General features: G+C 51.4%; 9 protein-coding genes across 9 annotated transcripts; 5 read left to right on the top strand and 4 right to left on the bottom strand.

The window, feature by feature from the left end:
- Positions 1-24: 24 nt before the first annotated feature.
- CGCA056_v005736 (uncharacterized protein) lies at positions 25-708 on the bottom strand (the record flags this gene model as incomplete). The annotated part of the gene is made up of 1 exon (XM_037320987.1): positions 25-708. The coding sequence occupies one exon, from the start codon at positions 706-708 to the stop codon at positions 25-27; it is 684 nt and encodes a 227-aa protein (XP_037181159.1).
- Positions 709-3,601: 2,893 nt separating this feature from the next.
- Laccase-1 (Laccase) lies at positions 3,602-5,723 on the top strand (the record flags this gene model as incomplete). The annotated part of the gene is made up of 6 exons (XM_037320986.1): positions 3,602-3,886; positions 3,944-4,022; positions 4,077-4,158; positions 4,211-5,192; positions 5,245-5,662; positions 5,719-5,723. 6 exons carry the CDS (start codon positions 3,602-3,604, stop codon positions 5,721-5,723), a joined length of 1,851 nt encoding a protein of 616 aa, XP_037180923.1.
- Positions 5,724-8,379: 2,656 nt separating this feature from the next.
- CGCA056_v005734 (Cytochrome P450 monooxygenase TRI13) lies at positions 8,380-10,131 on the top strand (the record flags this gene model as incomplete). Its single annotated transcript, XM_037320985.1, has 1 exon — positions 8,380-10,131. One exon carries the CDS (start codon positions 8,380-8,382, stop codon positions 10,129-10,131), a length of 1,752 nt encoding a protein of 583 aa, XP_037181161.1.
- Positions 10,132-10,398: 267 nt separating this feature from the next.
- Positions 10,399-12,466, bottom strand: CGCA056_v005733 (uncharacterized protein; the record flags this gene model as incomplete). The annotated part of the gene is made up of 12 exons (XM_037320984.1): positions 10,399-10,434; positions 10,498-10,668; positions 10,730-10,881; positions 10,939-11,063; positions 11,118-11,224; positions 11,282-11,542; positions 11,606-11,711; positions 11,772-11,832; positions 11,893-11,911; positions 11,968-12,066; positions 12,136-12,210; positions 12,266-12,466. The coding sequence occupies 12 exons, from the start codon at positions 12,464-12,466 to the stop codon at positions 10,399-10,401; spliced, it is 1,413 nt and encodes a 470-aa protein (XP_037180910.1).
- A 664-nt stretch (positions 12,467-13,130) lies between these two features.
- CGCA056_v005732 (uncharacterized protein) lies at positions 13,131-13,544 on the top strand (the record flags this gene model as incomplete). Its single annotated transcript, XM_037320983.1, has 1 exon — positions 13,131-13,544. One exon carries the CDS (start codon positions 13,131-13,133, stop codon positions 13,542-13,544), a length of 414 nt encoding a protein of 137 aa, XP_037180909.1.
- A 929-nt stretch (positions 13,545-14,473) lies between these two features.
- On the top strand, positions 14,474-14,963 carry CGCA056_v005731 (uncharacterized protein; the record flags this gene model as incomplete). The annotated part of the gene is made up of 3 exons (XM_037320982.1): positions 14,474-14,529; positions 14,596-14,749; positions 14,811-14,963. The coding sequence occupies 3 exons, from the start codon at positions 14,474-14,476 to the stop codon at positions 14,961-14,963; spliced, it is 363 nt and encodes a 120-aa protein (XP_037180912.1).
- A 1,556-nt stretch (positions 14,964-16,519) lies between these two features.
- Positions 16,520-19,443, bottom strand: lepB-4 (Transcription factor lepE; the record flags this gene model as incomplete). Its single annotated transcript, XM_037320981.1, has 3 exons — positions 16,520-16,579; positions 16,629-18,269; positions 18,712-19,443. The coding sequence occupies 3 exons, from the start codon at positions 19,441-19,443 to the stop codon at positions 16,520-16,522; spliced, it is 2,433 nt and encodes an 810-aa protein (XP_037180911.1).
- Positions 19,444-20,122: 679 nt separating this feature from the next.
- Positions 20,123-21,465, top strand: apdF-11 (Aspyridones efflux protein apdF; the record flags this gene model as incomplete). The annotated part of the gene is made up of 2 exons (XM_037320980.1): positions 20,123-20,458; positions 20,506-21,465. 2 exons carry the CDS (start codon positions 20,123-20,125, stop codon positions 21,463-21,465), a joined length of 1,296 nt encoding a protein of 431 aa, XP_037182107.1.
- An 810-nt stretch (positions 21,466-22,275) lies between these two features.
- Positions 22,276-23,760, bottom strand: CGCA056_v005728 (Dihydrolipoyllysine-residue acetyltransferase component of pyruvate dehydrogenase complex; the record flags this gene model as incomplete). Its single annotated transcript, XM_037320979.1, has 2 exons — positions 22,276-23,334; positions 23,458-23,760. 2 exons carry the CDS (start codon positions 23,758-23,760, stop codon positions 22,276-22,278), a joined length of 1,362 nt encoding a protein of 453 aa, XP_037182108.1.
- Positions 23,761-24,160: the final 400 nt, after the last annotated feature.

The following is a 24,160-nucleotide window of genomic DNA, read 5'->3' as shown; positions in this document are numbered from 1 at the left end:
AATCGCTTTGCGCTTCACAAAATTTCAAACATCATGGCCGTCAGACCCATCCCCACCCAGCCACACCGGCGCCGCAACCTTCACTGCCTGCTTTGGATCTTCAGACTTGAATACATCGTAGCAATGCTCAATGTGGCTTTCCTTATCATACCGCTTCTCTGTCATGAAGCCTTTATCTCTCAGTCTATACTGTTTCCTCCAATAGAAAGCACAATGTGCGACATGCCAGCCATTTGTGGTGTAGAAGTATGCTTGGTCGGGAGGCAAGTCCACTAAAAGAGAGATTTCACCAATGTTTGTAGATACGTTGGCGGCATTATCTTTGTAGTATGGCCAAGACCCGTTGGGCCCAGGGCCAGAGCGCTCGAACTCAGCGGTAAGCTCGTCGTCACGGCAGTGTGGCGGCAACCAAGACACTGACAAGCTGTCGTATTTGCAGTCCAATTTCTTCGCTTCGGCGAGGGAAGAGCCGCAGCTACATTCCAATGGGTGTGGTGGACGGGGACTGAATTTCTGATCTCTCACATAAACCGCGGTAGAGAGAACACCCAGAGCAGCGACCAGGATGTTGAGGAGTAGTAACTGAGTATAGAAGGAGAGCCTTCTGTGAGCGGCTCTCTGCGCGTTCGGAGGTTCTGGTTCGGCTTCATTCTCTTTGGATTCGGCAGCGTCTGTGGAATTCGGCAGAGCGGAGTAGTCGGCCGGCATGTTCTGTAGAAGATTGCGTCGTACTTTGAGCTTTTGGGGATTTGTTAATTTATTGAATTGGCTGATCGTATGCCAAGCGAAAAGAAGTTCTATTTTGGTGAAGGTTTCTCGTTCCTTGGATTTCCTTGGATTTCTGTCCGGCATAGATGGATCTTGATGTTTGTCTGCACCTTGTTCGAAGTTCGGACTTTTACCTGGTCCAGTTCCTCATCTGATGATGAACACATGGCTCAAACCCAACGTGTCAAGCACACAAGGATGAGCTCACAAGCTCCCTCTCCAGACGCCAGAACCACGTTTTGTAAAGCTTCTTTCCACGGAATTGGCCCTTTGCTCGACCTGCGCTATGAATCGAGCAAAATCTGACCATCGTAATGCGATTCAACGATCCCGTTTCAATCTGCTTGAACAAATATGATGCGAACCAACAACTTTCATTTTAAGCTATCGAATGGGGCGCGCAAGACTGCCTGACTCGTTCTTGATGGCGCAGATCATGCTTTCCTGAGTACCTAATTTCTTTTGTTGTAGAAAGCGTGACTGGGCCCAAAATCACGAATTGACGTTTGCGCGTAGAGAAGACGTCTGTGACGAAGAATCTGCTCAGGTTTGGCGTCCGGCCTATTTGTTTAATGCGTGCGTAGAGACTGTGTGGTGTCAGCAGTATCATTCTGTCAGTACCTGATATGTCAGTCATAGGAAGTGAGCACTGCTTGTGCTAACCGCGGCAGATTGAATCTGGAAATTTGGGGTTCCTTTATTTCTATCGTCTCTTCAGGCATCTCACATCAGTAATTTTGATGTGACTGCCTAGTTGAGATGGGGGTGTTCCTTGGAATGCGGCTTAAAAAATCTATTATCAGAAATTGCTGAAGGATCACAGGACTCTCCCGTCCTAGCTCATCTGATAATGCCAAGAAAACATCGCATTGAGCAGCCCTATCATGATTCATTCTTCAAGGACCCGATCCGCCGGGGTCGGGGTCAGAGAGAGCCGCTCGCCGACCTTGTCATCCGCGGACTGAGAGTCAGCTGAGTCGAGCTGTCCTTGCCTCAACGTCTGCGACTTCAGGCGAATCTGTCCCCCTTCGCCCTCGCTGAACGGCCTCTGTCGCTGTAGCCGCGCGTATCTTGGCAGATTCGGGGAAGAGATCACTCACTTCCGCCATCGGCACCCAGTGGCGGGAATTTTCGGGTACCAGACGTCTTGTAACGCCTTCGTTACCAGTATAATGGGCCACGTCAAACTTGACACCCGCACGTTTCTGTGCTGACTGTTTAAAAGGTGGCAAGAAACACGAAAACCTCGCTCTCTTCATTCGTGCATCCACGAACGCCGTTTTGATTCGATCCTCGGGCAGAATGTGAAATCCTCCAAACTCTCTTCTTCCTCCCTCTCAGCCTACGTCCTCTCATACAGCCGCACGGTTGTTTTGGACTTGAACTCGCCAACCGCCGCATGCGCCGACACGGAACAAGACAAGCAATAGGCACAGTGCCTAAGTGAAGAGTCCGTGGGGGTAAGACGGGCCAGAGGACCTAGCGGCGGGGATTAAGTGCAAGTTGCCGCTTGCCCGGGCCGAGCGTATTTTGTTCTTTGAAGGAGGCGATGGACCTACTTCGACTTTTGACACGTATAAGCCACACTGCTCAGACCTTCAGCTGCCAAACGCAAGATACGCTTTGCTTACACAGAGTCAAGACACGGCCGAACACGGTCGCTGTCCTGAGCGAATCGACGCCGTTGTTTGGAGTCGAGGTATGGGATCCTTTGACAGATGTAGGCTATTGCCACAATGAAATTAGGTCCTCAGGATTTGGCGGATTAGAGATTCTGGGGCAAGAAGGATTGACATCCCAGCATACCCGTGCATCTCGGGCAGAGAATCAATAAGATCTCCTCGGGCGCTTAAGAGAGCGCGCTTAAGAGAGCGCGCTTAACGGCGTTCATGAAGGGGTTCAGCACCGTACATATTCATGATTCATCATGCAACAGATGCTCCTTCTGTGAGATGAGCCACTGTGTGCCGATATAGCCATCATCACCGCGGAACCCTTACGAAACCGAAAGCCGCCCGAGGGTTGCATGGTGGCGTCCCTCTGTTCTTGTCGCATACGGCTTCATGCCCAGGTTGCCTTGCGACCTGCAGGCTGGTCTGAACCTGCTCTGCCTTGCATGCTCAATTTGTCGGGTCCATGACACTACCCGACAAGGACAGGCGCATACTTGCCGCTCAGTCGGACCTGCGCGCTACACACAGCCAGGCAGAAAAGACATCTGACACTGGCACGTCGAACCGTTTACCAAGGCGGCGATCATGGCTCGGGACCGACTTGACAAGGCACCAACCGCAACTGCACCGCTCAATCCTCGCCATCAGACCGGCTGGAACACCATCTGATATCACTGCCGATCCGAATGTTGAAACAAGATATCCGGGCTCTTGGTATAAAGATCTCCTACTGGTACGTGGGGTGTAAACAGGGCTCCTCTGAGTGGCGCAAAATCCACCGGTTCTTCGCAAAGGACGACAAAACAAGGCTAGACCGCGGGTCATTCCCGAACGACAAGACCGTGCTTTCGAGGTTAATCGCGTGTTGGCCACCGCCAAGGACCAGCTTCTGACCTTATCTACAGGCTGGATCGACCGTTGAAGTTGAGGATTCTGGAAGATCTCTCCGTGGCTTGCCTCCCTCTTTCTTCTTCTTTCGTTCATCGAAGATTGATCGGTCTGTAATTGGATCAGACGTTTGAGCAGCTTAGGGTAAGCAAACTTCACCTATCTTCTTCATGAGAACGTAGGCGAAGTCGACTAACATTTCCAAGATACAGCGTCACGACCAGACGTCGAGTAAACATCCTCAAATCACTGTTGCTTATTACGCCATCAATATGAGGTCCACGCTCTCGAAGGGCGTCGTGTTCCTCCTGTACGGCCTAGCGGCGGCAGCACCCAAGTCGTCCTCCGGCAATGGTGTCTCAAAGAGACAATCTTCGCCCTCTGTACCATCGGGCGCCCCGAATGCTCCGGCACCTAGCGCCCCTGCAGCCTCTAACACACCGGAACCGGTTAACAAGTCTTGCAATGCTCCCGATAGCAGAGGCTGCTGGATGGATGGGTTTGACATCAACACCGCCTATGAGGACAAGACTCCAGATACTGGAATTACTCGCCAAGTAAGCCGATGAAAATGGTAACAAGCTAGCGACTGGTGTGCTAACCAGAATCTTTAGTACGAATTGGTGCTCACCGAGCACACATCTTTCACGGGTGGAGATGGAATGAGCAAGAACTCCGCGATGCTTATCAATGGTGAGTCCTACAGCCGTTCGATTTGATAAAAGTTTGTTGCTAAATGCTTTTGAGGTGCCTTCCCTGGCCCGACGATCGAAGCTGATTGGGGAGATCACGTTGAAGTGCGGGTTGTCAACAACCTGAGGACAAACGGGTACGCAGAAATCATATTCTCATGTCGATCTGACAAAACTAACGCCGTCCAGTACTTCAATCCATTGGCACGGTCTCCGTATGTTCAATAACAACGTGAATGATGGTGTGAACGGTATTACGGAATGTCCCCTCGCACCCGGCTCAAGCAAGACATACAAATGGAAGGCAGAGCAGTACGGATCTTCATGGTACCACTCTCATTTTTCTGACCAGTACGCCAACGGTATCGTCGGTGCCATTAAGATCAATGGCCCCACGTCGGCGAACTGGGATGAGGATTTGGGTGTCTACACCCTCACGGATTGGTACTACAAGGGAGCCGATGAGATTCGATCTAGCTTCACCGCGCCTGCGGCTGTCCCTGCTAGTGACAACATCCTCTTCAACGGAACGAACGTCAACAAGAACGGTGGCGGCAACTACTCTCGAGTCACACTCAAGCCAGGCAAGACTCATAAGATCAGTCTTATCAACATGTCGGTCGACAACACTTTCTCCGTTCAACTTGTGGACCACAAGATGACGGTTGTCAACAACGATCTTGTACCTGTGAAGCCTTTCGAGACAGACTCGCTGTACTTGAGTGTCGGCCAGCGCTATGAAGTCATCATCAAGGCTGATCAGGACCCCGGAGCCTACTGGTTCAACGTTTCTTTCCCGTCCAACAGGCTCTGCGGCACTTCAAACATGAATAAGCCTGCCTCGATCTTCCAGTACGAAGGTGCAAGCACCAAGGCGTTGCCCCGGGACGCCGGCAAGGCCATCACGGACGCTCAGTGTCAGGACAAGACGGACTTCGAGCCCATGTACAGTGTCGACGTAGACCAAAACGGCTTCCAGAAGACTGATGATGACACGCTTGATGTTACTGTTGACACCAGTAGAACCACCAGCAGTCAGCAGGTCTACTGGAAGGTCAATGGCCAGAACATGGACATCAACTGGGACACCCCAACGTTGCAGTATATCGCCCAGAATAAGACCGACTATCCCGCGGCTTACAACCTCTTCAAGGTTCCTGACGAAAACAAGGTGAGCAACCCCCCCTGTGCAACGAATTTGTCGCAAGACTAACACTTCGCAGTGGACCTACTGGGTTATCGAGAATCTTTTCCCTGCTCCTCACCCAATGCATCTTCACGGTCATGACTTCTATATCCTCGGTCACTCTGAGCCTGCCTCTAGTGGTCGTGGCGATGGTGTCCGCTTCAACGCGCAGTCAGACACCTCCAAACTGAACTTCAAGAACCCGACCCGTCGCGACGTCACACAGTTGCCCGGGCGTGGCTGGCTCGTCGTTGCCTTCAAGTCAGATAACCCGGGAGCCTGGCTCTTCCACTGTCACATTGCGTGGCACGTCAGCCAGGGTCTGAGTGTTCAGTTCCTCGAGCGCTCAAACGATATCGCCAGCGTCATGAAGATTAGCGACATTGACCAGACCTGCGACTCATGGGGCGATTACTCGGCCAATGCCCCCTTCCAGCAGACTGACTCTGGCTTGCGTAAGCGCATTGCAGCCTAGGCATCGCATTGGAATCTACCGCGTTTCATGAATTAGCATAGGCTAGGGGCTTGCAAATTTGTGCTTCTTCAGGGTCTGGATGCATGGGCAAATGAGGGAATTGGGTCTTGGGTGACGGGCATGGCATGATCACGAACGAGAAAGCGGGCGCATCATAGATCGAAAGAAAATTCCGCGTCTTTCCTAATTGATTTACTTTCCTTACCTTATGTATACTATGAGAGTCGAATGGATTTGAATTTGAGGAAATACACATGAGCTTCATACTTTGTGCACTTGTCACAGTGATATGACGATAAAGCGGCAAAGCTGATACAGTCAGTAGCCAAAAGTCTGAGCCCACCCACCCCATATACGCAAATCTCGCGACGCACCCTAACCCACCCCTCCTTCTACCACCTACACCACTACCACGAATATCCCTCCAAATAAGGCAATTTAGCACTCAAGTTAGCAGTAATTAACAAAGTAATTATAAGTTATCACTAAAGCTACGCGTAGCAATATACTCAGCAGTAGTATATAGCTAAAATCAGTATATTATCGCTAAGCATTTCTATATCTTATATGGAGTAATATATTAAGCTATTATATACCTCACTAAACAATGCACCTTTAAAAACTTATTTTGTATAAATAGAGCTTACCTATTGATAAAACAAGAAATTTAATATATATACTATATAGCTTAAAAAAACCCTAAAATAACTACTAAAACCCTTACTAGCATAATTAATAGAAAGATATTAGCTATTATTATATATTAAGCTCTCTATTTTTACAACTACTATATATAAAAAGCTATAAAATAAATCTTTCTCACACCTAAAGTATATTATACTTTAAATAACTATATAAAGTATATTTTTAATAAAATAAAAAAAACGAATTAGTTAAAATATAGAATTTAATATATTATATATTCTTAGCTAACTTTTAGACTATATATACTAACAAATATTTATTATGATTTACCCCCTCTTATAAAACTATATAGGTTTAATACCACCCTTCTAAAAAATAAAATAAAGCTTTTATTAATTTAAACTATTATAATAAACTAAAAATTACTATAATATACTAAGAGGCTATTTAGAAGATAGAGAAGTCCTAACTTATATTTGTATAGAAAAACCTAACTTCTAAGAGAAATGAGTATATAATATAGAGTTATATATAAACTCTAAACAAAATGTTACGGTCAGCTATCCGACAGTAGGGTCTGCTAACAGAAGCTGGGGATTGATACGTTCTAACAGTACACTGGGTCGTGGTCGTAGGTCGTAGTTCGTAGGCTGTAGTAGATCGGTTCTTCAGAGGCCAAGGTGATCAGTCTTAGGCTCAATAAATGATTCGCAGTGAAGGTAAGCTGAGAGTATCCGTGAGGATGAATACTAAGTTGATTGCTGAAGAGCTATAGAAGTCTGACCATAAGCCAGGCTCAGGGTCATTATATATAAGTCTAATTCTGAACATGTTCCTTTGTACCTTAGGTCGACCTGGATCATTCTGATCCAGAATGATCGTTTGGCCCCCAAGTCGTGTTGGATCATATTGATCCAATATGATCGTTATCTTATCATCACGTGACTTGGACCATAGTTCTTCCGTTACCGAGTGAGTTCCTGTTGTTCCCGTGATTCTGCAGTACAAATGTCCTGTCCTAGCCGCCCGACGCCCAAGTGGGTCGGTCAACTGTTATCCATGCATAACGGGTCGTAACAGTAAGCTGAGAGTATCCGTGAGGATGAATACTAAGTTGATTGCTGAAGAGCTATGGGAGTCTGACCATAAGCTAGGCTCAGGGTCATACTATTTATAAGTCTAAGGTAGTTTCCTTATTCTGAGGACTGATGTCTTTCTGAGCGGTCTCCGGGTGTGGACCGCTTTCTCCGTGTCGGTCCTAAGTCAGGACCGCTTATCTTTTGTCGGTCCTTCTTATCATCACATGACTTATACTATAGTTCTTCCATTCCAAGTGAGCCCCTGTTGTTCCCATGATCCTGCAGAGTACAAATGTCCTATCCTAGCCGCCCGACGCCCAAGTGGGGTCGTTCAACTGTTATCCATGCATAACGGGTCGTAACATAATACAGCAAATATTAAAGAGTTAAAATAATACCTATATATAGCGTAGTAAGCTATACTATGAAGGTTTATTTAGCGCTTATATAAATCGCTACTATATTACTAAAAAGCTATTTAGAAGGCTAAAAGCTTATGTATATAATATTAAACGCTAGATTTCAAGCTTTCAATTAATATAACCTATTTTACTATACGACGTCGTTTGACAAATTTATTAAAGTTAGGAGGTTAGGTGTTAGTGGCTAGGAGACCCCTACTAGGGCGGGTAGGCTCAGACTTTTGGACAAGAACTGTAGCGTCGTACGCGAATTCAAATTTGGCAGTTACGTGTACTCGAGAGTGACAGGTCAGGTTGCTACGGAGTGTTCCGAATATTGTGTAGACCATGGGGCTAACGATGGCTCATCAGACAGGGATGTCGTCTTACTTGCATGTAAGCCGGGTGTTGTCCACGAATCATCGGTGGCTGATTACTTCAAAGTCCTTCAGTGCATCTCCGTGTTGTCCTACAAAAATCCCAGGTTCCGTACGCTGGAGAGATGGAGTTTCAAACTTTCCGTGGTCCCCGATTCCTTCTCTTATCTTCCCCCTTCGATTGTAAAAGCCAATATGGACGAAACTAAGTTACTCTGGGGTTCTTGGCTCCTCAAGGGTTGGACATTCACAGCTCTTTCAATTCTCATCGGATTTATCGTCATCCGTCGCCTGCTTCTCCCCAAGCCTCTCGCTGGAATACCCTATAATGAGAAAGCAGCAAGCCATGTTTTCGGGGATATTCCCGACATGATGAGATACGTCTTGCGAACCAAACGCATTTTCTGCTGGCTCACGTCCCTGACGACACGCCACAAAAGCCCAATAATACAGGCATTCATCAAGCCTGGGTCACTTCCTTGGGTGGTTCTCACCGATCCCTTCGAGAGCCAAGACGCTCTTCTTCGCAGAAAAGAGTTTGACCGAAGTAGCTTCTTCGGCGAACTTATCGGAGGGATTCTGCCGGAACAGCATATTCAATTCCGGTCTGTAGATCCGAAATTCAAGAGGCCCCGCAACTTGATCAATCACTTAATGGCGCCCACGTTCATCAATCAAGTCAGCGCCCCGGAGGTCTATAAATCAATCAGCACTTTGATCAAGGTGTGGCAAATAAAATGTGAGCAGGCGAAGGGACGACCGTTCTTGGCCCACCATGACATTACCCATGCGGCACTGGATTCCATCTTTGCGTCCTCATTCGGACTTCCAGAGTCGCAGAGTATTACTATTCAGCAACTGAATGCAGTGGAACAATCAGCTCCGGAAATTCTCGGTGGTACGGATGAGGAGGTTGTGTTTGCAGAAGGCACTATACCCGAACTTTTCGCTGCCGTTCTCACTTTGACGAACTCAGTTACCGACACGCAGCTGTCACCGGCACCAATTCTCACATCCTGGGTGCTTCGAAAGTTCCCCTACATGAAAAAGGCTACAGCTGTCAAGGATGGCTACATTCGTGATAGGATCACTGAGTCTGTGCAACTCATTGAGGGCGGCAAAACGGAACCTTGGAGCGCACTTCACTCAGTGCTCTTACGGGAGAGAGAAGTTGCTGCCAAAGAGCATCGCAAGCCGGACTACTACAAACGCTCTATCTTCGACGAATTCTTTGGTTTCATGATGGCCGGCCATGATACATCCGCTACTGCCATGGCCTGGGGGGTCAAGTATTTGGCCGATAATCCAGCCAGTCAAGATCATCTGCGAAGTGCTCTGCGTGCCGCGCTCCCTGAAGCTATCAGAGAGAAAAGGGCCCCTACGTACCAGGAGCTCATCAAAGCTCAGGTGCCGTATCTCGATGCCATGGTTGAGGAGGTCTTGCGTCATTCCGGACCAATTGCTTTTGTCGTTCGCGAGGCTTTGCAGGATACTACAGTGCTGGGCCGACATATCCCCAAGGGTACCAACGTCTTCCTCATGGCTAATGGTCCTGGATATCTCGAGCCAAATATGCCTGTCGACGACAAGTCCCGCAGCCCTGGTGCACGCCGCGACCAAAACAAGGCTCTGACCGGCGCATGGGCTGACGACGACATTGCTGCTTTTAGGCCGGAAAGATGGCTCAAACATGATGAGAGTGCAAAAGGCGAGAGCGATGGGGTGTTTGATCCTATGGCTGGCCCAACGCTAGCGTTTGGATTGGGCCCGCGCGGGTGCTTTGGCAAAAGGCTGGGCTTGCAAACGCTGAAGATTGAATTTGCACTCATCGTATGGCACTTTCAACTTCTGCCGCTGCCTTCTGAGTTGAATGTATATGAGGGCATACAGAGATTCGCGAGGGAACCTACGCAGTGTTACGTCCGCCTGAAGAATGTTGAAACCTAGAAGCCTTTTGTGGGGTTCACATTGGTCACACTTGGAGAGAAAGGGATTCAACCAGTTGTTTGTTAAATTTGGAATTTGCAAGAAGGGTATCGGAATTAATAGGTTGCTGGTATCTAAGGCCCTGGCCCTGCACAACCGATCGATGTCCACTTGTAGCCCTGTGCATTGGCACTAGCATGATCCAATGATCCAAAGCTGTCGGTCAGACAGCTGGCCTTCTACCTTACATGATGCCTGAACGCCTGTGAAAATGCGAGGATCCGAAATTCAACCGCTCTTCTCGTTGTAAACCACCTTAGCCATCTAATATTGTCACGTCAGTAGTATTCTTTATATCAGCACGCAATGCGGCTGAAAGCTACTCACCAAAAAGGGGCCGACATATGTCAGTGGGATTCCAACGTCATCGCTCCAGTAGGGAGGAACTCCATAGCCTCTCATGTTAGGGCAGTTGGTGAACATCGGTGGGTTAACACGGGCCCAGAGAGTCTCGTAGGGGTTATAATCAAAGTTAAACTCGCAGACGGGGAGATTGGACTGAGGATATTGCAATCAGCACTTGGTTTACAATAATCTCGTGAGGATTTAGACTACTCACTGCACAGCTCAGCGTCAAATCCTGGATATCAAATGCCTCCGAGCCATTCTTTCCACGGCAAGACTGAGCGTCGATGTAGAGCTCAGCCGGGGTCGTCCAGTTCTTGGAAAATGCGGTATCAAGAATCTCCTTCATGCGGTCCATGCCAATGTCTTTATGCAAAGTTAGTCAAGCCGCATTCATATGCATGGTGAGGGGTTGCAATGTACCGTTTGCCTTGGCCAGACCGTATGTATCTTTTCCGTCGTGCCAAAGAGGACCGCAAGTGCCCTTGTCATCCAATTTGGAACAGTCGTATGGGCCGATGGGGATCTGTGTTGGATCGACAGAAGGGCTGCAGCAAGATTAGTTTGACGGGAGCCAACCGAGGCCACTCTTTGTCACGTACTTCTTAACAGCAAAGTAGCCTGCTTGTTGCAACGCCTGGTTGAAAACCCACTTCTTCAGGTTGTGGTACATGAAGTCGGTGTTCTCAGGGACATTGGTGTTGAGTCTCTGAAGGTAATTTGTCAGTATTTGGAATCATGGCACAGTGTCGCTATCGAGCCTTACCTGGCTAAAACCACCGTTATTGACGAGAGCGTAAAACGTGGTAAAGTCCGTTTGGATCTTCGTTAAGGCTTCTCCGACTTGTTTCTGGTAGTCATTGACATGAACTCCAAGGGCATCAGAGAGACCTTCCCACGGGACGTCGTACTGTTGTTTCGTTGGGAACAAGATATTGAATAAACCAATTCCACCACCTAGAGCACCCATAAGTGAGGCAAAGAGCATACTGGCGCCCACAGAACTTCCAAGAAGAGGAGCTAAAGCCTAGCATGCCCATAAAGGTCAGTGACTGGTTGATTGAGGTTGACAAGTTTATCTGGCACTTACGGCAAACTGCCCCGTAGTGACAGCATAAATCGGAGCAAAGAGTGGCGTCTTGGGGTTCTTCGTTGATGGTGGTGCAACGGTCTTCACAATTTCGGCCACCGATCCGCTAACTCAACAGGTAAGTTACTGAGAGGGAAAGTTTCTCAGGCTTTGCGAGGAAGCTTACATAGCAGCAGCCTGTCCTTGCAGGAGAGACTGGTGGTAGTTGGTGAAGAACAGGTTGATAGCTGATACGCCGTGTCAATGTGTTTGGCCTGGAAACATAATTTGTCAGTAAGATGACTGACCATAAATATTCCAGATGACCTAAATTTCTGATGTTAGGGTCGATAAAGACAGCCTTGAACATGTGAAATACTCACGTAGAAGTCATGGTAAGAGGCGTAACCTGCATCCTTGCCGCTGGGAGGCGGGGTGCATGCGTTGAGGGCCACAAAATCGCATTGCCATGTAATCAAGCCCTGCGATTCAAGTCAGATCGAGATAACAACATGCAACGTTGGCAGGGTCATAGATAGGGCTGTCCGTACGGCGTTATCCAAATAGCATTGCGCAAAGCCCTTGTTCTGAGCTTCGCATTTCGCCGAATGGTTGGACCACCAGTACTGATAAGCGGTCAGCACAGTCCCAAATACGTTAAATAGTTGCTGGTCGGCATACGTTGAGGTGGTTGTTCATTTCGAGAACTTGCCAGCATTCGGGCAGAATGCCGTCTGCAGAAAAGAAAGAGCACTGATCAACGGTAACATTCTGTGTGCCCGCATCCTGCCGAGGTTCCAGCACCTCGATCTCCTGTGCAAATGGCATTGGTGAAGCAATTGCGCCTAGCGCAAGCAGCGCAACGATGTTGAAGAAAATCATGATGTCGACACTCGATAAAGACTGAATAGGCGTGACATTCGCGTGGAGCAAAGATAAGAAGGAATGAAGATCCGCGATGTTGGGGTATTTGACAGAAGTGCTGGATGGGACAGAGAGGGTCTATAGTTGAGTTGCTAAGGCCGGCTCTGACACACTGCTCCGCGGGTGGTTCCTAAATCCGTCTGAAGTCGAGGCTGTGCCTGGTGCGCGCTCGATTCATGAATGGCGATCCCTACGCAACCATGTCTGCAGAAACTCTATTACAGCATTCAACCCTGTTTTCAGGCACACAATTTCATGCAGGGCGCGCTCCAATGCTAATAAAAGTCGAAATCAGATGATAATGGCATGTATCTGATAGATTAACTACGGCCAGGTCATGACTACGATTCCCTTGGGCAACTAATATAGAATTCATATAGGGCTGTCACTTGGGTTATCTGCGGATGTTTGTCAAAGATGGATTAAGGTTGACTCTCACTTGGAGTCTCAGTCGGCGATTCTTCCAGCCCTTATCTGCCGGGCCCCTCCCCCAAACAATTGTTGCGGTACCATCCACATTCACTTACAGAGAATTGCATCTGCGACCTCTCAAACAAACAAACACACCACCACCACCATCACCACAGTCTTTACGGCCAAACATTTCCAGCGCCACCTCACGATGCATATCATTTCACTCATTCAAATCTTCATCACTTCTTCTTTGGTCGCCCTTGCGGCAGCTGATTGCTGCTGGGGTGACCACTGGGCCGACACAAACTGGTTGTGGCTCAAATGGGACGAAGCCGCAGGAGTTGTCCGATGCGGCATTGAGGGCAACTTGCAACCCGGAACCAAATGCAGCAGCGTAACCTACAAAGACGACAGCGGCAACACCAACGGACTAGTCAACGTCACCTTCGGCAGTGACCCTCAGCCATTTAAGTTCCGCATCGGCATTCAACCAGGCAGCTGCGACCTTCTGCCGAACGAAAAGGTCATCTCTGGTTGGGAGGGTTGGGGAGCGTACATGTGGGAGGGTCATGAGTTTAACGCGCAGAGGATGGAAGCCTGCACTCAGGCGAATTCTGCTTAAGACAAAATGAGATGAATCCATCTCGATACTCGTGAATGACCAACTTGACTGGAGGTCAACCGTAGCTTGTTTAGTTGTCGTTTACGAAGCGCATACCCTCACAATTGTTACATGTACATGCTAGACGGTCCTTGTGGACTTGGAAATAAAATCTTCGGGAGTCACATCTGCGTGGACTTCGGAATTGTATTTTGGCGGGTTGTAGAACTTGGGCTTGAGTCTCTTGGTGGCGATTGCAGCACAGTAGACTTTGGAAATCCAATTAATCCGTGAATGACCATCGCGCTTGGCGCGCGTCAAACTTGGAATGCAGTTCTTTCTTTGACACTCAAGAACCACCGAACCACACACTGCAATTACCCCTTCATCACCAGATTCCGTGCAATCCGTGGAAGAAAGTTCGCTCTAAACATTTGGAAATACGAATATCAGATATCAGATAGGCTCCTGTCATCCTAAAGTGAGGCTTGCGTGTTCGTCTACCCGCTCCTCCTTCATGCTGAGTCGAGACCCTTGGTCCGCGCATCCGATCGCGCAATTGAGTCAGGTCCCCCCCGACTTCCAAGAACCATTTTTAACTCTACCTAATTGCCATAACCACACGTGCCGCAATGCCAAAGACGTCGTGCCCCGCAATAACAAGGCACCACCCTTTTCAACTCGAGACAGGGGCCTTTGCCACTCGACAAGACATCCTTGAAGACTATAATACGATAAACAGTAATCATAGTCAGGCTATCCGTGGCAAGTGCCGTAGTAATTAAACTCCGCCACGCTTATCAGCGCGAATAGTGGTCACACGCACGTCCTCTTGTCCTCGTGGGCTGCTTCCCAAGTCGTCGAGGTATATAGCAAACGCTCCCGTCGTCGTCCCATCTAGGTTCCGCCCATCCATGATCAGCGCAATCTTCAGACAAGACACCAACACAATGTTTACCAACTCACTATGGAAGTTCATCACATTGGCATTGCTCATGATCTCAGGGTATGTGTTTCAAACCCCTTGACACCAAAAACACGGATCGACAGTCAGTCCTAACAAGTCACACAGAGTCCTTGCCAATGAGCACCGCAACTGCTACTGCAAAATCAACAATGTTCCCAACAACTGCCTGACACAAAAGGCATGCGAACACTACAAAGAAAACGAAAAGATCTTTGAGAAAGACAGCCCGGAATCAGTACAAGTCAAGATGATGTGGACAGTAAGTTGCTCACCGCCGGAAAAAGACTGACCCGACGCGGCTGCTAACCCTCAATTTCTAGATTTGCGCGACGATAGCTCCGAAAGATGGAGGCCGCATGCAATTTGTCACTGGATTTGGCGGAAACGAGTTTGAGGATTCATGTAAAGCGGCCATCGCCTCAGGGCAGTGCCCAGGTTCGGATGGCGACCTGAAGTCGCAGTGCCCCGACTAAGGGAGTTGAGAGCGAGCGGTTCGGTTTGCTGTGCTTTCTCAGCCTTTCTCTGCGAATCTTTCACAGTTTTGATACCACTATGCGTCTGAGCCATTTCAGATACCCTCAACACTCTCATAATGATATCACACGGTCTCAATACAACCCTTTTTTTTATCCACACATCTGTCTTGCAGTGATGATCCGATCGTGTTCTGAGTTGATTATCCGATCGTCAGTGAGCTGGCGTTTTGGCTTGATGAATTGTTCCCCGCAATTGCCTCATGATTGAGCACATGGTCTAGACCTCACATCGCATCACGATTCACCTTGCTAGTCTGGACTCTGGAACCAGCTGAAAACTCGCTATGACTAAGATCTATGAATACCTGGAAGAAACGGGACCGTCGGCAGGAACACTCGGAAAAGCCAATCTACGGTATCATCAACCCCGTTGGGATGGATACGTAGTAAGCTCCCGCGGTGCCATAAAATAATGCACGCTCCGCCGGCAAAGTCGCCAAGCAACGTGAGAACGGATAAGTTCCGAGCACTTCACGTGCCTTGGCGTATTGGTTGCGTCAGGTTGAGCACCTCCAAGCGCCGCCAACGGCGCCCGTTGGCGCTATCCGGCGAACCAACGTCGGGATCCCCGGTATTGTCACATCCCCGTGTTCCCCACCCTAATCGGGCGGCCCGGAGGCATAGCCCTGCTTCGTGTTATATGTTGAACATGTCAACCACACTTGCAAGTAATATGTTAAATGAACAATTAACACAAACTGAATCGTACTTATGGACGTGCTTTGATACGACAAAGCGCCCTGATACGTCAGTAATTCACCCGATGATATTATCCGACGGTTCTCATCCGACTCATTACAGCCATGTGCACACCTTGGCATGGGCTTCCCGGACGAAAGATAAGGCCAATGGCAGAGCGGCTGGAAATACCACGCAGCAACAGCCCCACCGCAACTCCCCCACGGGGTATGGGACCTTTTGCGCGTGCTGGTCAGATGACCTGTGGACTCTCTCATTTGCAGAGGATGCAATGTCATGACCCATGCGTGCCCTACTATGTGGTATCTCTTCCATTCATGCCTGAACCCTTCTTTCTTAAAATGCTCTGATCCCAAGGAAATAAAACCGACAACGGGATACCCATGGCTTATCTTGTAGTCTATTACTAACTTTCATTTTTAGAGCAATTTGCCAATTTCTGGAGACACCATCAGCAGGTCACATCCGCCGATATCCGCCCAAACGGCGAACGTCCGGCGAATGAGGCATTGGTACGGATAGGGCACATATTGGGCAGACGCGCTGATACAAGCCCTTATACGAAAAACATCAGATACAGAGCTGGGTATCGCATACAACATTACATGAGGTCCCAAGACCTTTCTCCGAGGTTTCCAAACAAAGAACCACCCCAAGCTCCTGTTCTAGACCTTTGCCCCCTTTGCCCCTTGATCCCCGACTCGGGAACACTGATCCCTCCGTGGAACGCATGGAGCAGTTCATCTCAAGCGTCCCCCTCGATGCCCCCTGGAATACGAGCTAGTCAAGCCAGCTTAGGGAAACATCATGTCAATGTTCCCAAAGTTCAAGGTCGAGATGAAACCACCATTATCCTGCCATTGTCAGCCCAGCCCATGCCCAGTAACGTGACATTTAACTTACCATGCTATCCCAATCCCACTCTCCCAACATGTCAGTCCCAACCTCAAAGTCCATATCCAAGTCGTGTATGTCAGGCGCCCCGATCCCCACCCCTTCTTCAGGGACATCATCCCCGACCAGCTCCTTTAGCAAGTCATAGCACTCCGTGACTCTCTCCTCGCATGCCCTCTCAAAGTGCTTCTCGACCCGCTCGTCATCAACCCCGGCCTCGAGCACCTGCAGATGCGCCACGAGCAGCACGCTCAGCGCGTGGCCCTTGATGTTGGTCTCGCCGGACTTGATCCGCGCCCTCGACCATCCCGCCACCGCGTCCAGGATCCCACGGAACTCGGGCCCGGCGAAGGACATTGACGGCCCGTTCTTGATCTCATCCTCCTTCTGGTGGATCAGCTCCAGCCCCACAGTCATGACGGCCTGGAACGGGACCGAGCGGTACGCCCCTGCCCCGTTGATCGTCAGCCATAGGAAGTCCCGCTCGGAAGTATCGGCAGGTCTCATCGCCCCGGCACCGTCTTTTCCGGCAGTCAGCAGCGAGTTCTCGCAGAGACGGAGGGCGGTGTCGACGGACACCTTGCGGGAGAAGTAGTATATCGGGTTCCGGAGTGCGAGGGGTATGATCGGTTGGTGCAGCGCGAAGAAGAGGCGATAGGTCATGAACTGCGCGTACCGCATCGCGAATTGTGATATTTCGGGGTGGATTTTGAGCTGCTGCATCATTCTCTGGAGCGCGGAACTCAGCTCGCCGCTGTACCTCAACGTTTCCTCGTACACGGTGTCGGACGTGAAGTCGTTCACCCTCGCCGTGACCGCTAACCGCGCGGGCAGCGTCGCGTGCAGCGCGAGCGGCACCGTCATCTGCGTAAACTTCTTGGCATCCTTGGGCACCGGGAACGCCGAGTCCATGTCCTCGACGAGCTGCGCGTCGTCCAGGTTCGCGGGCGGCTCGGTGTCGTAGTCGCGCGCCGAGATGAGCGGCGGCCCGCCCGCGTCGATGGCGGTTTGCAGCGCGATCTCGAGGATCGACGCCCATAGCCGCCGGCGCATCTCTGCGCGATACGGCGTCATCTTGACGAGCCCCTTGGGATCGCGGTGTAGGCCCATGTAGATCGCCGTGCGTACAAGCGAGCCGGCCCCGATCCAGGACAGGTCGCAGCCGATGTTGGCCGTGTGGCGGAGGTAGTGCATCAGGCAGCGGATCTGCAGCCCCGTCATGGTCATGCGGGACTTTTCGCACGGCATCATAAGCCAGAGCATGCCCTCCCAGAACCACTGGATAGCGAGGTTTCTTAGGGTGAAGCGTTCGTCGTGGAAGGTTGCCCCGATAGCCATGCACAGCTGCATGAGCACGATGAAGGGCTCGTTCACGTCAGATGGATTCTGCCAGTAGCGCTCATATTCCGCCTTGAATGTCGGGATGTGGATGATGCGCTGGACGGATTCGAAGGTGCGGAGGTAAGCGTCGATGAGGGCGTCTGCAACCTCGCGGCTGGGCATGTTTTTGCCGATGGATATGGTGGCAAAGGTAGGTGTGCGGCGGGCTTTGATTATGCGGCCTAAGTTCTTGCATTTTTCCAGGCCTTGATAGAGGTAGGTTGTCTTTTCGTTTTCAAACTTCTTGGCGAAAGTGACTAGTCGGCAGAGCTAGATGTTGTTAGTTTAAGTTTCGAGGTTTGTGATGAGCAGAAAGGACTTGCAACGTTGTTAAAGATCTGTTGGCTCATCAGGACAGCTCAAGAGACTCGTATCAACGGAAAATGATGAGACGGATAGGAAAGAAATCTTTGGGGATACAACAAAAAGGAGCTAAATCTGAGATTTGACGAAGTGCGCCGAGATGAGAAATGTGATAAGTAAAGAGAAGGAGTACTGTTCAGGACAGCTCATGGGAGTCGTAGCAGCAGAAGACGACAGGTTGGATGAAGAGCATAATGAGAAGACAGAAGAAGAACAAGAACAGCACTAAAGAGGTAAGGATGAATGTTGAAGTGCCAACAGAGCCAAAAGGGAGAACAAGTGAACTGAAGTCCAGGCATCGGAATAGGGCAAGTGAGGATGCAAGTAAGCGAAAAGACGAAAGACGTACCATATCAGCCGCATTCATCCAATGGCTCTGTCCAAAGAACCTCGTCTTGCTAACACAACCCCGGCTGTACCTCAGCCCCTCCCTCATCACCGTACTCTCCACAGCCGCCGTCTCATCCCGCTCGTCGCCCCTCACCATCAAATCAGACAACTGCTGCTCAAGCTGCTTCACCCTGTCCACAAGTGAATTTACAGTTGACGACGAGCCGTGGTTACTATTGCTCCCGGGCGTCGACGCCGTGTCCCTCACACTCCCGCCAGGAACAGCAGCAACCGGAGCAGGCCGCGGCTGGATCACAGGCTGCCACAGCCCGAAATCCGCCGGGCCAGAGTGCTCCCCGGCGCTGGCGGTCAGCCCGGGGATATGGATCGGCGAGGGGTCGTCCGAGTCCGCGGCCCGCGTCGACGACGGGGCCGAGTGGCGCGGGGTGGGCAGGGGTTGGGGTTGGTACAAGATGGGCTCGGGGAGGGCCAGGGCTGCGGCGCCGGATTGGGGGAACCCGTGCTTCGGGCTTTCGTCCGGGTGTTTCCGCCCCAGGGTTGAGGTTTTGGTGTTGTTTGTCGTGGCCTGGGTTGTGTATGTGCATAAAGCGTTCTTGGAGCGCACGCAGGTGCCGCAGGGTAGGTTTCTGTCGCAGCGCACTTTGCGGCGGCGGCAGGCTTCGCAGGCCAAGGCGGGTCTGCGACGTTTCTTCTGCGCCGAGGCCGAGATGGGGAGGGTAGGGGGTTCCATTATCCCGCGATGCCAAGTCGTAAAGATCTCTCCGAAGGTGGACAGTAAAAAAAAAAGCTTGTTGGTGATGTGAGATGGGGGATAACAGAGAAGGGGGGGCTGGCGGCGTGGGTTGCTCGGCCTTTTGTCTTTGAGCCCCGAAGGGAGAGGGCGGGATTAGAAGGATTGCTGTTGCCTGGGCGTGTGGGCCGCAGTCAATGGAGCATGAAAATTGCTTGAAGCATAGTTTTATCAGATGATCAGATAACGACGCGTCGTTGACGAGGAAAAGTCGGGCTTTGGGGTGTTGAAGATGGGTGATGCTAGTGCTTATCCCCGAGATGTCGTCGGGATTTCTGCGTTTCTGGTGTGTAACGCCCGCCATACACCGAGCTTTTGAGACCTCCGATTGGTTGAATAGACGGTCGTCGAAAATGCCGAGGGCAATTTGCCGACTTACACGGTCGACCGAGAAGGATTCGCATGCCGGAGACTAGTGGGTTTCTAGAGATATTGGCATTTTCTTTGTGTTAGCAGGAGTTCTGAAATGGCATATCGAGTTCTATGAGGCTGAATGGATATAAAATTGGTTTGTATATAATTGAGGCTGTCCTCCCGATGAAAACGTATTTTGTTCGTAGAGTATTACAATAATTCAAATACCACTATACAAAACAGTACTGCGTTCACAAAAGACATAATGAGCACCTCAAGTCAAACTTTAATCTCATTACCCAAGGGAGACCCTGAAAAGGTACCCGTGACCACCGAAGCCATCCCAGCCAAATCCCAGGATGATATCGAGTTCCCCGAAGGAGGTCTGCAGGCATGGCTCGTGGCGATAGGGAATGCCTGCATCTTGTTTTGCACCTCAGGCTACTCCAACACCTTTGGCGTCTTCCAAGCATACTACACCCTGCACCAGTTCTCCGACAAGTCTGCGGATGCCGTCTCCTGGATCGGATCTACGCAGGTGTTTCTGGGTTTGTTCGCGGCGATACTCGGAGGTCCGCTGTTTGACCGATATGGTGCCTGGGTAAGTTCATCCTGACGAAAGCGAGAACGAAGACTGACAATCGCTAGGTCATCCGTCCCACGGCGGTGGTCTACCTCTTCGCCATCATGATGACGTCCTTCTGCACTCAATACTGGCAATTCATGCTCGCCCAGGGCATCCTCCACGGCACAGCCTCCGGCATCCTCATGTTCTCCGCCATGGCCTCCACGCCGCAATACTTCCGCAAACGCCGCGGCGTCGCCATGGGCCTCGCCATGACGGGCTCCTCCATCGGCGCCATCATCTACCCCATCGTCCTCTCCAAACTCCTCAACGACTCCTCCCTCGGCTTCGGCTGGTCCGTCCGCATCACGGGCTTCATCATGGTTCCCGCGCTGCTCTTCGCCTCCGCTACCGTGAAAGCGCGCCTGCCCCCGCGCCGCACGAGCTTCCTCCTCCCGGCCGCCTTCACGGACAAACTCTACGTCACGCTCGTCGCGTCCATGTTCTTCCTCTTCATCGGCATGTTCGTGCCGCTCTTCTACCTGCCGACGTACGGCATCCTGCACGGCATGACGGAGACGCTCGCGTCGTACCTCATCGCGATGATCAACGGCGCCTCCGTCTTCGGGCGCGTCATCCCCGGGATTATGGGCGACAAGGTCGGCCAGCTCAACGCGCTGCTCTTCGCGGGCGCGTCGACGGGGGTGATGATCTTCTGCTGGCCCGCGGCGACGACGCAGAGCGGGATCATCGGGTTTGCTGTGGTTTTTGGATTTTGTTCCGGGGCGATTATATCGGGCGGCGCCGTGGCGATGACGCTTTGTCCGAAGGATGTGAGGGATATGGGCACGTATATCGGTATGGGCACGGGGCTGGCGTCTTTTGCGGCGCTGATGGGGCCGCCGGTGAACGGGGCACTGTTGGATCGGTACCGGGGGTTTGAGCAGGTGTCTATTTTCAGCGGTATCATGTGTATGACTGGCGCTTTGTTGGTGTTGCTTGCGAAGGCTTTTACTCCTCAGGGAATGCTTGGAAAGGTCTAAGGTGGAGGTTTTGGGGAGATGGTTGTGTATAGACACAGATGCTTTGGAAATAATATTTGAAGTTACTTGTAGTGTATAGAGGTGCTCTCATAGAAGAGATGGTTTTTTGGGTCACACATTTTTACACTTGATACTCACCGATGATAATCTAGAGACTAGGAATATGGTGCTGAGGATGAAGCAATCAAGAGGTATTTCGCTGGTGTCCATCATACGTGCATGGGCACTGGACGTTTAATGTCCCAAAAAACCAACTCAACCGCACATTGCAACGCTCACCCAAACAGCCCATCTTCCTTCAGGGTGTCGTCTTGCTCTCCTGACTGGGCATCCCACGTGCTAAATCTGTTACCACCGCGACAAGTTCATCCGATCTCTGGCCGGTTGCGGTTAGCCCACATTCCCCTCGACGCCTGGTTCGTCACAAATCTGGCACCACAGACACAAAGGCGGAACATTCCGATGGATTTTAGCTCAAAGGTAACTGCTTGATTTCTAGGTAAATAGGAAAAGGAGACCAAATGTACAAGACAGAAACCTCTTCCGCACCCGAGATGCAGCATTAGTCAGGAGATCATTGTACACGGGAAGTAGGTTGTGGTAGGTCGTCGTTCCGTTGCCGAGGTCCCTGACACGTATGCAGGGGTATTCTCGACCGTCTTTCACTGCACCCTCCGCTTCTTCCTCCCTTTCGCAAACCACAGGTCGTATCTTGTCCTCGGCCTGAACGTCTATAATTCCCACGCCGGATACGCCTCAAAACTCATCAAGCCTCCGCCACGATCACGCAAGTCGTTTGTCGTCATCCATTTACAGAAGGAGCTCGAGGGGGTTCTCGAGGACCTTCTTGAGCTCCTTGAGGAACTCGGCGCCGACGGCACCGTCGACGACCTTGTGGTCGAAGCTGCCGGTGATGGTGATCTGGTCGTCCCACTCGACGCCGGTGCCATCCTCGGTGATGGCGGGGACGGCGACCTTCTTGGTGGTACCGATGGCGAGGATGGTGGCCTGGGGAGGGTTGATGACGGCGGTGAAGTTGTCGACAGCGTCGTTCATGCCCATGTTGGAGATGGAGATGGAGCCGCCCTGGTACTGCTCAGGCTTGAGCTTGCCGTCGCGGGCGAGCTTGGCGAGCTTCTTGACCTCGGTGGAGATGCCCTCCAGGCCACGGCCCTCGACAGCGGTGACGATGGGGGTGATGAGGCCGGTGGGGGTGGAGACGGCGACGGAGACGTCGACGGTGTTGTGCTGGCGGATGACATCGCCGCGCCAGCTGGAGTTGGCCTGGGGAACCTTCTTGGAAGCGACGCCAATGGCCTTGATGAGGAAGTCGTTGACGGACAGCTTGTACTTGCCGTCGGCGGTGCTGTTCAGAGCCTGGCGGAGCTTGAGGAGCTTGCTGACGGAAATGCTGCTGGAGACGTAGAAGTGAGGGTTGTTCTGGGTAGACTCCTGGAGGCGGGAGGCGATAACCTTGCGCATGCCGGAGATGGGGATGTCCTCGTAGGAGGCTACGGGGCCAGCGGCGGCGACGGGAGAGGAAGCGGCCTTCTTGACGTCCTCCTCCGTGATCTTGCCGCCCTTGCCGGAGCCCTTGACGTCCTTGATGTTGATGCCCTTCTCCTTGGCGAGGGTGATGGCGCCGAAGGAAGCGTTGGGGAAGCGATCGAGCGCGGACTCGAGCTTGCCGGAGGGGCTGTTGTCCTCGGGGGCGGACTCGGGTTCGGGGGCAGGGGTGGGAGCGGACTTGGATTCCTCCTTGGCCTCCTCCTTGGGCGCGGGCTTAGCGGCGTCACCACCGGCGTCGGCGGCAGTGAAGCCTTCGAAAGCAGCAACGTCGGTGCCCTCATCGACGAGAATGGCAATGGGCTGTGCGGAAAGACAATGCGATCAGCTCGGTGTGCAGACATTTGGAGACAGTGGCAGCGAAAGTGGCGGCGACGAGGGCGACGGAGGACAGCAAACATGGAGCACCGTTGGGGTTGGACCTACGTTACCGACGGCGACATCCTTCTCGCCAGCTTCCTTGAGAATCTTGGCAATGACACCCTCCTCCTGGAACTCAAAGTCCATCTGGGCCTTGTCGGTCTCGATCTCGACGAGGACATCACCGGGGGCGATGCTGTCACCGGGCTTCTTCTGCCAGGCTCCGATATTTCCCGCCGTCATGGTGGGCGACAGGGCAGGCATCTTGATGACCTGGTGCGGGGGGTATGAGGCGTAACATCTCAGGATCTGGGTGCTGCGGACGAGAGTGTTGGGCAGCACGCGCCTTCTGAGGACCGTGGAGATCATTTTGGATGAAATAGCTTCCGCGGGCGCGAAAGCAGGGAGACTGGACGGAGGTGGGTTTAGATATCGAGGGGTATTCGACTCCAAAAAGACTCGTGGAGGAAACCGTCAGACGTCGGACAATTGACTTTGGCGTTCAATTGCTGGACGGGTTGAAGCAGACTCGACGGGGACTCGAGGGGGGGAGGGAAGGAAAAAAGGAAGAGGCGACGGGACGCGGGATTATTTTTGGGACGACGAGGTTTGATGCTCGAGATTGTCGGACGGGAATCTTTCCTTGGGGCTGGAGTTTTTTGCGTTGAGCTCCGTCGCTGGATGGAGCTTGAGACGCTAGTCCCGATTGGGTCTTAGCGCGTCCCTACAAAATACGCCGCAGGGAGGGCCGTTAGCTGCGACAGATTTT

The sequence above is a fragment of the Colletotrichum aenigma genome (assembly GCF_013390185.1).
Source record: "Colletotrichum aenigma strain Cg56 chromosome Unknown KSG_Cg56_contig03, whole genome shotgun sequence".
Taxonomy (NCBI): Eukaryota; Fungi; Ascomycota; class Sordariomycetes; order Glomerellales; family Glomerellaceae; genus Colletotrichum; species Colletotrichum aenigma.
Note: the sequence above shows the minus strand (reverse complement) of the source record. Positions and strands in the feature narration are given on the sequence as shown.